The sequence below is a fragment of the Acomys minous genome (assembly GCF_964271855.1).
Source record: "Acomys minous genome assembly, chromosome: 11".
NCBI classification, from domain to species: domain Eukaryota; kingdom Metazoa; phylum Chordata; class Mammalia; order Rodentia; family Muridae; genus Acomys; species Acomys minous.
In genome coordinates, this window is record NC_140492.1 from 101835924 (window position 1) to 101850238 (window position 14315).

General features: G+C 40.3%; 1 protein-coding gene across 2 annotated transcripts in view; it reads right to left on the bottom strand.

Moving 5' to 3' along the window:
• AP3B1 (adaptor related protein complex 3 subunit beta 1) overlaps nt 1–14315 on the bottom strand; it is a 208584-nt gene that overhangs the window by 79567 nt on the left and 114702 nt on the right. For both annotated transcript variants that reach the window (XM_084800657.1, XM_084800656.1), the window contains exons 16-19: nt 9113–9299; nt 8045–8175; nt 3443–3569; nt 518–671 (exon numbers count right to left, since the gene is read on the bottom strand). In XM_084800657.1, the coding sequence (XP_084656783.1) occupies nt 518–671; nt 3443–3569; nt 8045–8175; nt 9113–9299 (599 nt within the window). The remainder of the gene's footprint in view (nt 1–517; nt 672–3442; nt 3570–8044; nt 8176–9112; nt 9300–14315) is intronic.

Sequence of the window (14315 nt, forward strand, 5' to 3'; positions counted from 1 at the left end):
ACAGCAGTGGGGAGAGCAGAGCCACACAACGCAAGGTATTAGCCCCAATTACTCACAATCCTCCCGATGCTTTAACACGGAGGACGCTGTTGATAATGACACCTCTTGAAAAGCACTAAACCTTCCGTGTCTCCTGACCGTCTTCCTTCACAGCCTTTGACTCTGATATCTGGATCATAATCTTTTTAATGTAACATTATTTAGAAAAATCAATTGTCTTAGTTACATAATGGCAACGTGCTGAAGGATTAAATTTAGCCCTCAGCAAAATTGCCACAAAAGGTAATTAAGTGTTTCATCCCTACTACTTGGTCACTTAAGGCAGCCTTCCAAGGTGATACCAAGTTTGGCAATGTACCCTAAGATCTGTTCAAGTTCAAAATAAAACCTAAGCATAGTTAGGTCAAGGCTAAACGTCTGTTTTGGAGGAAATATACAGGCATTTTCTACCTCTGAGAATTAAGGAGAAATAGTAACTGCCGGAGACTTCCTGAGGGCAACTGAGGCAATGTCTCACCTTTTCCTCTTGGTTTTGGAGTTCTTCTTGGACACCGTCTTACGTTCAGCTTCTGCCTCACTTCCGGTCTCGCTCTCTTGTCCACTGGAGGAGTCCTCGCTGCTGTCCTCACTGCTACTGCCTGTGCCTCCACTCTCACTTCCAGACCCACTCTCTGAAAGACAGACCAGCGGCTCTTTCACTCACAACCATTTAATTACATGTAGGAGCCCGTAACTGTCACAGAGACAGAGGAAAGGAACTGCTGACATGGAGGGACCTTGTCAGGTCCGAGGCATGGGTTCCACAGGGTGATGTGCCAGGGACGCAAATAGGCAGAAGACGCCCTGACAATGGGTACAACAGAGACGACATGTATAAGGAAGCCCACTAGAGAACCTAAAGCAGCTAGCCAGGACATGCATTTAAAAAAAAAAGAATGCATAAGAGTCATATAAGAAAGAAATAATTTTGAACTCTGCTACCTGTTACTGAAATTTTTATTTTGTAAAAAATAAAGCAATGGTTAGATCTTCCTAGGAACCAATTTTGAAAGGGAAAAGAACTTTTAAACTATTCCCAATAAACGTCTAAACTCATTAACAGCAAGCAACCTTTCCTGAAGAGTTACAACTTACATCTGCTAGCCTCGCATCTCCCAGTCTGAGACAACATGGCCCACTAGTGCTCTTGCAGAAGTGATGCAGTAAGAGCTGGGCATGACCGCGCACACTTGTAATTCTAGCATTCAGGAGAATGAGGCATGGTGGATAAGCTTGAGTTCAAGGCCAGCCTGGGCTACATGGGGGCTCTTCTTTCAAAATGCATACATATCAGTGTGTGCATTAAAAAGCAGCATATTTCTTACTATTACAAACGATTACAGATGCAGAACTGTACACCAAAGGAAAGGACAAACACTAGCCCTGTTCATCACCAACCCAGGGAAGTGTCCTCAGTACAAACAGCCAGCAGTTAAACACTGCTCCAACGCCTGCTTCAGGAAGATTCCTTTCTACATCGCACTGCCCAGGCAGGACAGCTGGAGCCTGTGGACTGTCACCGAGTGGGGTATGAGGCAGGGTTCTCCTGTGACAATGTCCAGGTTCAAATCCTGGCCATGCCACTTACCAGCTCTAAGACTGCAACCTCTGGTTCTCAGTTTCCTTTTCAGCAAGGGAAATGCTTTAGAGCTGTTGTGACAAGTACATGACTGGAAATATGTGCACCTGACTAGAACACAGCAGGACTGGTTCTTGGGAAGGCATTCACCATGGCGTCTTTCACAGCACTTACCCAAAAAAAGCTTCTCAACAGAGACACTTGGAATTTGTTATGAAATCAAACATACACACACACACACACACACACACACACACACACACACACACACACTGAGGAAAGGGGGGGAGGGAAGGAGGGAGGGGGGAGGAACAGAGAGAGAGTGAGTCAGCTAACTGGTTTACACTGGAAATAACAAGAAGCTGCACAGCTGGGAGATGGTTCAGTGGGTGAGGTACTCGGGGCCTAAGCATGAGAAGCTGTCCTTGGCTCCCCAGTACGCAGCCCATGGAAAAGCCATGCACTGTGGTGTGCATCTCTGTAACTGGTGTTAGGGTAAGGAGGTGGCCGGGAGGGGGGTGTATTAGAAACAGTGAGCTCTAGATTCAGGGAGAGACTGTCTTAACAACAATGTGCAGGGCTGCAGAGGTGGTGCTTGCTGCTAAACTGAGTTTGATCCCTTAACCACATGGCAGGAGGAGAGAACTGATGCCTTCAAGCTGTCCTCTCATCTCCACACAAGCCATGCATTGTGCCTCTCTCCCACACACATACAAAGTTTACGAAAATAAGATGCCTAGTGACAGAAAGACATCAGATACTGACATCTGGCCTCCACATGCGCGTGCACTGGTGAATGCTCTCTCACACAGGCATACCCACACTCACCCATCCACCATCCACCCCTCACAGAAAGAACAAGGAGGGAAGAGGGAAGCTACAGTAGCAAAGTCACTCTCTCACTGTCTTCACATGGGAGTCAAGGGCAATCTAGGCCCAGCCCGTATTAGGCAGTTATTTTTCCTCTCGGGGTACAGCAGAAGCCCTCACACAGGGCTCACTACTATGCATTTGGAAGCTCACAAATAGCCACAGTGCCAATGGAATTTCTTCAAATGGATACTGAGCAATAATAATCTAGGAGCAAGCATGAGCTTGTAAACAAACAGGATGGAGATACACATGTAGGGTGTAAAATAAAGCGCATGATTAACTACAGAGACAATTTTACTCTTCAAGTTATATACTTTATATGTTAACTTTCTTGGTTGAGGTATTTGGCTTATTATACAAGAAGATAATGTATTGGGGTTGATTTATTAAATACTACAAAGATTTTGATCGAGCAGGTGAAAAAGTAGTGGATAACTAGGAAGTAGTGACAGTCTTTGACCAGAGCTGCCAACATATTACACTTTTGACAAGTGATTCAAACATATGTTCACTTATGTAAATCATATGCAAATTTTTAGTTATAAAGTTTTATGTTTTGTTTTGTTTTTTCCCTAAGATAGAGTTTCTCTGTGTAACCCTGACTGTCCTGAAATTCCCTCTGAAGACCAGGCTGGCCTTGAACTCAAGAAATCTGCCTGTGTCTGCCTCCCAAGTGCTGGGATCGAAGGCGTGCTTTAGTCTTCCTCTTCACCTATCAGATGGAAAAGTAGGTGCCTCATTTAGTTGGTACTGCTGCAGGCCAGACTCTGAATCCATGCCTAGCATGCTTTTTTTATGCATACTGCTCTCAACTTCCTAACTCTAAAAATAAATAAATGCTGAGATATCTTAAATTTAATAACAGACTGGAGAGTGAAAGAAAGGAAAGATAAGGGGCATCCATATGCAATCTATAGTATGAAATACAGCTTGATAAATTATAAAACCCACCACTGTCGCTGCTGCTATCAGAGGAGTCCTCTTCCTCCTCTTCCTCCTCCTCCTCCTCAGATTCAGAGTAAAATTTCTTAGCAGGTTTTTCTTTCTTTGTTTTTCCAACTGGGGTCCATTCCTTTGCCTGTTTATATAAACAAAGTAAACATTAAGGAATTCTTACTATGGGATGCAGACTCTTGGCAAATGTAATCATTTACGTTCACTGTGAACTCAGAAAAGGCTTGACACGTCTACAGAGAAACCAGCCGCTACAAGTCCCCACAGCAAAGTCATCCACGTCTAAACCACAGAACTACACTCTCACTCAGAACCCACTGTGAAATCACTCATGCTATGTTTCCAGACTATCTAATAAACATTTATGTTTGTTGGTCCACAGAAGACTTAACCAACAACAATATAAGCTCACAGCTTGGCACTTAAGTCAGAGTAAAAGCAAGCAGGCCACAGTGAGTGTTGGCAGTAAGAGCCTCATCTTCTTGATAGGCCAAAGCCTGACTTGCCTTCTCACAGCTTCAAGCCTACCCACCCTGGTCTGGGCACCTAGCTTGCTGCAGGGGGTTCCTAATTGGGTACTCGCTTCTCCTCTCCACTGACTCCAACGAAAGCCTGCTGAACAGAGCAGCTAGAGAGGCAGCCCAGCTACTCTCTGGTTTCAAACCTTGGTGGCTCCCATGACAGTCAGATAAACGGCAAAGTCTCCAACAGTCTGTCTACCTAGCCAAGCACAACAAGCTGCTCTGCTCACTTTCTTTTCCTTTGCATACTCTGCTGAGCCAACCTTGTTGCTCCTCCAAAGACTGAGACCTGCTCTGCCTCAGGGCCTGGCCCTCAGCTATTCCACCTCAACACCACTCCAACTCCCTTACGAAACAGCATTAGCTACCTTCTCATACACTGTGTGATTTACTTATTTCTTACTTCCCCAGAGCAGCAACTTCTGTACCTGTACACTGACGCATCGCATGTATGTCTGTCACAATAAATATTAGTTAGACCTATTATACCGTAAAGCTTTCAATTCTATATTCAGAATGTATTTGTTTGCATTTAGGAAAATGATGTTCTTTGGTAGTAACTAAACATGGCATTAGGAGAACTCTTTACTATAAAACTGTCATAATGGCAACCTTGATTCACTGTGGAAAAATTACACTTCATACCTTCTCTACTAAAAAGCAGGAAACTGTAGATTTCTTAATAGGTCAAAATGATTAAGACTCACTTATTACACTTTTAGTTGAGTTTCCAATGTGTGCTACCGTACACATTGGAATGTGTATATACATATACATGTATAATATATACACATATTAACATATTATGTATGCAATATACATGTATACAATATACATAATATACATATATTAATATGTATATATAAAAGGAATTTACAGCATGACACAGGCTCTAATAGTAATATGTTTTAAAATATGAATACAAACAACAAAAATAGTTATGCTAAAAAAAAACCAAGTGCTCACGAGACGCTCCAGTATCCTAAAAAGTTATTAATTGGAAAATAACACAAAAACTAAAAATTATTTGAATACATGAGTGTCCATATTCACATCTCTTCATACATTAAAGGCCCAAAGCCTAACGCCGCTGGATTCTCACTCTGGTGTGACACCTATAGCGCTGTAAGCAAACAAAGAGAAGGAAAGAACAGGGGAGGAGACTAAGAGAAGCGAAAGCTAAGGTCCTCCCCAAGGCCTGATAACTGTTTGCTAATAAAGCAAAATGTCCTTGATATGCAAAAGACAGGATTTGTGTAACCCGGAAAAAAAAAAAAAGAATTTTCTGTATCTAAACTACAAAACTCTAAAGAAGCCACAAAATTTATTGGTAACTTAACATAAAAATACATTATATCTGATATCCTGGATATGGTGGTGTGCAATTCAAAGTGACTGCTAGTGTCAACCTGACTAGGCTCTGTTGTTTTGATTAAAATGTCAGATTATCGAAGCCTTGGCCATTTTTCTTCCTAAGGTATATTTCACACTAATGAGATTTGACCTTAGAGGATCACTAGATAGTAAGCCCAGAACAATACAGTGTATCATGTGCACATAATGCACTGGAGTGACTTTGGGGGAGGGGCCAGGGAGGGGCGCAAAAGGATAATCTCAACAACACTTTCTGCAGCTATGACTGCATCTCTGAATTACTAGTTACACTGTGTTTGTTTGTTTATATTTCACCACATCCCTTGTAGAACATTTTAACTCCCTATCTCAGAAACCAAAGGAGGAATCTATTTGCTATGTCTTAAATGAACACCTTTAAACCTAGTTCCATCAGCTATAATTATTCCTCATTAGTTATTAATTATTAACTTCAAAAATACAGTCAGAAAAATAAATCCATTTGTCTCTGTTGAACAAGACAACTGAAATGAAGATAAGGAAACACACTGCTTGTGCAGTGTCCCTATGAAAGATTAATGCTTACAACACATGAGAACAGAACCAGCCAGCCAGCCAGCCTAAGCACACTACTGAGAGAAAACTCCACTACATAGCACTGCTATCAATTTCTGAGAAGATAAGCTCTTTTCAGAGGAAAGAGAGGGGATGGTAAGGAGATCCTTCTACTTGAGCCAGAGCATTGTGTACCCAATCAAGAAAGAGGGCAGCACCGTGTCAGCAAGCAAGCATAATTATCAGGGAGGAGGACGTCTGCAGAAGAACCATAGCAAAGAGCACTCGCTTCCTCTTCCGGCATCTGACAGTGGCAACTGTGCTCAGCAGTGCTTATGTGCGGGAGAAAAGCAGGCAAACTTAGCTGCAAGGATAACAGTCATGCAATGTGTTTTCATAATTTTTATTCATCACACTTACATTTTATTTTTAACACATGTGTTTTATGTGGTCATGGGGTGGGGGTTGACTGTGGAGGCCAGTCAATGGTGGGTATCTTCATGAACAGGACAGGGTCTGTCACTGAGCCTGCCACTCAGCAATTCAGGCAGATGGGCTGGCCATGAATGGCAGGAGCCTCGTGTCTCCACCTCACTGGTGTGGGTTTACAGATGTGCACCAAAACAGCTTGATTTCTATGTGGGTGCCGGGGATCAAACTCGGGTCCTCATGCTTGGTTGGCAAGCACTTTACCTACCGAAGCATCTCCCAAGCCCCAGTGTTCACAACAGTTTGCTCTACCACAAACACGATGGCACTCAGCGCAGAGAACAACTGGGACCTGTGAACGAGCCCAGGCGTCCTCTCCTTCACACACAGGAAAGAATGGGCAGAGCGCAGCAGACAGCAGAGAGGGAGTGGAAGCCTGGTCTGTGGCAGCTCTGGGAACTTGCACTTATCTAGGCTTTCTAGTCCTTGCTTTCTTCACCTACGAATGTAAATACTGAACTTGACGTGATGGCGCACGCCTTTAATCCCAAGCCCTGGGAGGAAGAGGCAGGCGGATCTCTGTTTAAGGCTGGCCTGGTCTACACAGAGGGTTCCAGGACAGCCATAGCTACGCAAAGAAACTCTGTCTCAGACAAAAAAAAAAAAAAAAAAAAAAAAAAAGACTATCGTTATGAGGTTTAAACAAAATGATGTTTGTCACACATCTACCATCAGGGCTCTGAACTGAGCTATTATTAACCACCTGCTGCCGAGCATGCTCCACAGCCAGGGTAAGTTTATAGTGAAAAGAAAACCATTTCTCAGGGGATCATATCACATGGCTATGCTCATTAAAGGGTTATAGTTACATGAGGACGATCTCCTCCCTTTGCATGTGGAGGGGAACAAGGCGGCTACCCAGCTTTCCAACAGGAGTTAATGGTAAAGGACTCTGATCATCTGAATTCTAGCTCACTGTGTAATTTACATGAGGAAACCATCAAGAATCTAATTCTCAATGGCTCCATTTAAAGTACTCCTACCTTAAAAAGCAAGAAATATATTCCACATAATTTCTAAGTATAAGCAAAATATCTTTATCAAACTTATTTATGAAATAATAAATGATATTAGTAAAGATTATTAATTATATAAGCGTACTATCTAGCATCTTTAAGAAAAGATTTAGGAAAGTTAATATGGCATTTTATTTAAAAATGTGAAAACAGTGTATTATTCATTTTACTTGTGACCTTGATGAGGTCATCTTTGGTACACAATGCTCTCTGCTTTTTTTAAGCATCACTTAAGACAGGACTCATCAGAAAACCCAGTACATTTTGTACATGTTTTTCTCTTCTGGAAAAGAACAGCAAAAATTATTTATAAAAACACTGACAGGAAGCTTACGAATCTCTAACAAAGTAGAAAAGCTCAATCCATTGAAACTAAATACCTTAGAAATTGAATCTGCACAGCTACAAATGCAACCGCACAAATGTGGCTGGCACTGACGCAGAGAATTCAATTCTCTATTTCCTTGAAGCAAAGAACAGTTCACGTACAGCGGCAAGGAAAACCACAATATTTAGTTCCTCTGAGGCAAGGTATATCTAACGCATTACATTCAAAACAAGAGAATAGTGTTCGGTTTTCAGCCCACAAGCTTTTATATAAAAAGGTAGTTACCTCAGAAGCTCTCATTGCTAGAACAAAATTAATCTGAGAAAGGTCAACTTACTGACTCTATTACTTCTACATTGCGAACCGATGGGTCAGGCGCCACCTCTGGCCAATTAGATAATTCCAGGTACCCGGACGCTTTAATGTTCAGAGTATGAGATAAGGTGCCAAGCTGGAAATGATCCCTATCTATTAAAAATAGAGGAAAATAGAAAATAAACAATATGAGCTGTATATAACAGATAACAATCATAATCAGAGCTCAAGGTAATTGGCATATTACCACAAATGTCAAGGAATAAATATAAACCAGGAAGCTCTTCATAGGTCAGAAAACTGATTTCAGCCCATAGATTACAATAATCTCCCCCATAACGGTCAATAAAAAAGCTAATCAGTCAGTGTATTTAGAGGTGTTGCTCTGAAATGTAGCTTCTCTAAAAATTACTTTACTGTGAATATTAGGAATGACAGCGCAGTTAAACAATCCATATACATGCTGTGGCACAAACACATTCAGAATTTCAATAGTTTTTTACCAAACTGAGTTGCATTTACCATTTTATAACAATTAAATAAGAAACAATGTGAAAGCCAAGCTATATAACAACGTGATTCCAACTATAATAGCTACTTGTTAACTAATAAGATATTTAATTAGTCCCTTAAAAAAAAAAGCTGGGGAAAAGAACACAAGTTCCTTCTCTAAAAAATGAACTTGAATATAAAAAGATGTTTGTATGAAATAATTTCTCCTAGAGATGCAGACATTAATGTATATGGATATTTAATTACTAACTTACTACTAAGGTGTCAGGAAATAAAAGTATTAAAGCAGAAATAAAGCCTGTGTCTACAAGAACACAACAGCTATTTTATCTACTGTTCAGTTAAACTGCCTAATGAAAATAAAAACTACAGGACCTGAAATTATTTAGGAGAACAAGGTCTGCAGAAAGACAAACTTTAACAAAATAACGCTTGCCCGGAGCAGATGAACAGGTGCAAGCACACTGTTCTCATGTAGTGACATGGAGGCTGGGTATGCTTCTCAGAGATAAATTCCAATAGGGCACACTGATACATTTTTAGATAACGTGTTTTGCAGTTCTGTGTCAGATGATACCTTTAAAGGGAGACTCTAGCAGTGGTGCAGGCTTCTGTGCAAGGAAGATTTTTTTGGCATATTTACTTAAAGCTCCACTCTTCTCGTTCGGAACAATAAGCTGTCTAATAAATCTTGTGCGGTCTCTGATGTCGTAGTTTTGATCATATTTGCCGAGATTTAATATGTACTGGGTAAGCAATTTTGTCTGTTAAAAAAAAAAGAACAAGTTGAAAATACGGTTATTTATGATTATTGATAACTCTGGATAAACATATTTAAAGACGTAATAAAAATGAATGGTTATGTCAAACAAATGTCGTTCCATGGGGAATATGCATTTCTAACGTGGCAAATGGAATTCTGAAGCCAACGCACATGTCCTCTTCTGTGCTGGGGAGGTGAACGCTGAGCATCAAGACGCAGCCATGTGCTAGATTATTAAACTGCTGAAGTGGAAAGAAAGGCATCATTAAAAAAATAATCATATATGGCAAACCCGCTGAAGGGTCTACGTGAGAATAATGAATGTGGAAATACAACTAAAAACATGGCACTCAAAACTTAATCGGAAAAATATGCAGGACATCAAAACATCAGAGAGTATTAGGGGCTGGCAAACTGCTTCTCCTGAGGTGTGCTTTATGAAGAGATACTGTCCCTGGCATAGGCAGTGTCTGCACTCTGACTGCACTCAGTTACTTTACCCTGAATTATGACCCATTAAAGCAGACACATGAATCACTGAACTGGATTACTGCAAATTATTTGCAGTGCATTTAGCTGTTACTTTTTCATAAAAGCAAGCTGCTGATGCCCTCTAAAAACTAGGATAAAAGAGTTCTTCCATTTTCCCGCCATGCTGCTTATAGCCTCTAGTAATATTGGTCATTTATTTATTTACGTACGCTTTTACACCATAATCGGGCTTGCTAAGTCAACTTCTGAACGCACTGCATTAATGTATATTGAGATGATTTTAATAAACCAAAATTGGAATGTAACAAAATAGGTTTGTATTTTGAACTACAGTGTTTTTAAATGAAAAAGCAATTTTAATTTAGAATGCTACATGTGCACAATTGTGAATATAAGCTAAATAGAATTCACAAAAAGAAAAAAATAACCAAGGACTATTACTATTACAACATTTTATGCACACATTAGAAACAGAGAGAAATAGAATTAATCAGCAGGGAGAAGCCAACACAATGCTAGACAGCACATCAGGACTCAGCCGAGGGGGCTGACCGGGGAAGGAAGTAGGCTTCTTTTGGAAGCAAGGTATTTAAGAGCATTAGCACAGGTTTGTCAAAGAAGGATTATAAAATGCTTGTAGATCTTTCCTGAACCTGATTACCAACAACTGCTATCCATGTTGCTTCGTCTATAAGTAAAGAAAAGGCTTATGATTCCTGTTTAAAAGAATGACAATTAGGCCGGGCACACTGGCCCATGCCTGTAATCCCAGCACTCAGGGACACAGAGGTGGAACTCTGTGGGTTTGAGGCCAGCTTGGTCTACAAAGGGAGGCTAGGTCAGCCAAGTCTACACAGAGAAACCCTGTCTTGAAAACCAAACCAAACAAACCAAACAAACAAAAGAGAATCACAATTAGCCAATATGTGACAGATGAGAAATGCAACTCAACACCAGGCTGCGTAGGGTAGAGAACACTGAAGTAAATGCCTAGGTGGGAGAGCTGTGAGCTCAGGTAACCATTACTCGCCTCAGGACTGAGTGAAAACTCACAACTAGTGAATGCTGAAGTCCACCTGAGCTCTGAGACTGAGAATCTGCACCTCAGTGTAACCAAAGCAATGACGTCTACGAACGCAACTTGTTGAGGAAGCAGTCATCCATTTTGCTTATAAACGTCTTAACCCCCAAACTAAGTCTTGCAAAATTTAAGTTCTAAAATATATTAAACGCTATTTAGATGGAAAATAATGAAAAATATGTACTTGTGGCTATAAAAGTATTGATAAGCTTATAGAACAATTCTATTGAAATGTATTTTCAAAATAAAATTACTCATAACATAAAAAGTATATTTGGATGCAATGATGCATTGAAATAAGTAGATTAATTATTCACCACACACTATAGTAATCAATTTCTTTGCTGTTTGCTGTTAACAGCACTAGCATTTAGAAACAAAAGCATTTCTCTACAGAATATATTTTTAAAATAGTCCATTTCAAATCTTGGATTTTTCAAAATTCAATTTTTTTACTATAAATTATGAAACTGTTGTCAGTTTCAATATATTCTCTATATATCATAAAACTTGTATATAACTGTGCTGTATGGATATATACATATTTTGTGCGTGTATGTATATGCACATATGTGTACCTGAGATCAGCCTGGGTGCCTTCCTCCGTTGCATTCCACCTTATGTTTTGAGACAGGGCCTCTCAGTGAACATGGAGGCCATGGGTTGTGTCAACTGACTGGACAAAGAGCACCGGGGATTTAGCTGTGTCCATCCCTCCCTCCCGCCAGCACTGGGGTTCCAGATGTATGGGCCACTGCACTTATCTCACAGAGCACTGAATAGCGCTACTGCAGAAACTAAGATTCAAATCCGAGGTAAATAAATCTACTTGTGTGCTATTGTAACATAACCATTAGGGACATTGCTTCATTAAAAATTAAAACTGGACACACCCTAAGGGGGTGGGATACTAAGACACTCATCATGAATTAGATCTTTCTAGGGCAACTTTAAAAAGGAGGCAGCATTTCAGTAAAGTGGCACTTTAACATCACTGAGGGTTCAGTTTAAAACATTAAATAACACTGTTTTATATTTTATTTAAAAATTACATAAAACAAGAAAATGAGATATATGTACTCTAACAGAAATACGGCAGTACCCTCTGCTCTAATTTATTAAATTTTGATTTTAGTTTAATTTTCCTGTTTAGATTTAAGAAACCATTACTGTTACCAACTAATGGCTAAGGCTATCAAACACTATTTATATCAATTATATGCTCCTCATAGTGACTGGTACGCAGGAAAAGGGAATCTGAGGGAAAATATTTTAAAAATTAAGGAATTTATTATTTAAAATACCTTTCTAAGAGATGAGCACCATATCCTTACCAGAATATTTTAACAAGTAATAAAGTAGCAAATATGTATTGAGACAATGGTGCTCTTCTAATACAATTACAAAGCTATGCCCTGAGAAAGGTGCTATTTAGGCTACGCCATAGCTGTGGGGCAGAGTGCACTTACACAGACAGACACACGGCAGCACCAAGCACTGGTGGAACCACCACTGTACACGGCCTGTTAATGGCCAAAATGGCATTATACAATGCATGAATACAGCTTAACAGCCACTACAAAATAATAAAGGACATGTAAAAGTCATAAGCCTAAGACACCACTACTACAAGGAATACAAAACCATATGTAGAACTTAGCATTCTGGTTAACATCAGTTATTTTTAAACGCAAGAAATTGATACATACATCTGGAAACTGCATAGAATTTTCTTTTTTTGTTTTTTATTTTGTTTTATTTTTTTGTTTTTCGGGTTTTGTTTTTTGTTTTTGTTTTGTTTTTTGGTTGGTTGGTTGTTCAAGACAGGATTTCTTTGTGTAGCCTTGGCTGTCCTGGACTCAATTTGTAGACCAGGCTGGGCTCAAACTCACAGAGATCCGCCTGCCTCTGCCTCCCAAGTGCTGCACAGAATTCTTAACCTACCCTAGAGGCAAATCTAAGCAATACTACTATTCTGTACTTTCATGACCAAAAAGTTCTTTGCTGTGACTTAATTGAGTTTTAAATTCAAGAATAACCACTTTCCTGTCAATCTGAAAGGTTGTCTATAAAATCTCCATTTTGCACTTTGCTGAATCAGGGAAGGGATTGAGCCTAGGATCTCAGGCGTGCCAGAGAGAGGAGAGAGGAGAGAGAGAGGAGAGAGAGAGGAGAGAGAGAGGAGAGAGAGAGGAGAGAGAGAGGAGAGAGAGGAGAGAGAGAGAGAGAAAGAGAGAGAGAGAGAGAGAGAGAGAAGAGAGAAGAAAGAGAGAGAGAGGAGAGAGAGAGAGAAGAGAGAAGAGAGAAGAGAGAGAGAGAAGAGAGAAGAGAGAGAGAGAAGAGAGAGAGAGAAGAGAGAGAGAGAGGAGAGAGGAGAGAGAGAGGAGAGAGAGAGAAGAGAGAGAGAGAGAGGAGAGAGAGAAAGAGAGAGAGAAGAGAGAGAGAGAAGAGAGAAGAGAGAGAGAGAAAGAAGAGAGAAGAGAGAGAGAGAGAGAGAGAGAGAGAGAGAAGAGAGAAGAGAGAAGAGAGAAGAGAGAAGAGAGAGAGCACGCGAGAGAGATAGAGCGCGCAAACAGAGCACTGATGTCACTGCACAGCACTAAACCTTTTGTCAAATGAGAACAAAGGGCAAAGCGAGGAGATTTCTGAAAAGGTCCAAATCAGGAAACTTGCTCTTAACTTTAGGAGGAGTCCTCAAGATATCAGTATGATATACCTAGTTTCCCACTGAAAATAAAAATGCACCCAGGGAGCAAAAAGTGCTCACTTTCTAAGTAGTAAAGAAGTGAAACTTGAGTATCTCACAGAAATAAAAAAGTAGATGAACCACATCGTACATATCACTATTTCTAAGACAAGACATGAAAGGCTGCAAAACTGTAATAAAGTAGAATGCACCTTTCAGAACTACAAGGCAATATGATTTTACTAATGCATACTCACATAATGAAAATATCTTTACTGAATGGAACACACCAACAGTACAGTGGTGGTCACCAAGGAGGAAGAAGAAAAATGCAAACAGAGGAGCTTCAAGCTTCAGCCCTACCATGCTGTCAAAGTGCAGCAGGTGCTGACAGGACTGGGTCCTACTGATGGACAGATCATGCACTTTTCCAGCTATGTTATTTTCCGTGAGTTTACAACTTGCCATAATTGTCACTTTGTCACTCAGTTAGACATCACTTTCAAACATGGGTTCTTCCTTCTACAAACTAACTTACCTTCATTGTTTGGGATTAAGGCATGTACCGCCTGGACCTAAGCTTTTCTTTATCTGAAATGCGCTCTATACCAGGCTGGCCTTGAACTCAGATCTGCTTGCCTCTGTCTCCTGGATTAAAGGCATGTCTGTATTCCAGCCAAATCACACAGACCTAGGTCTTTGGATGTGCTTTCTTGCCAAAGCAGGCAAGGAATTAAAACTCCTCTACAAGACAGTAT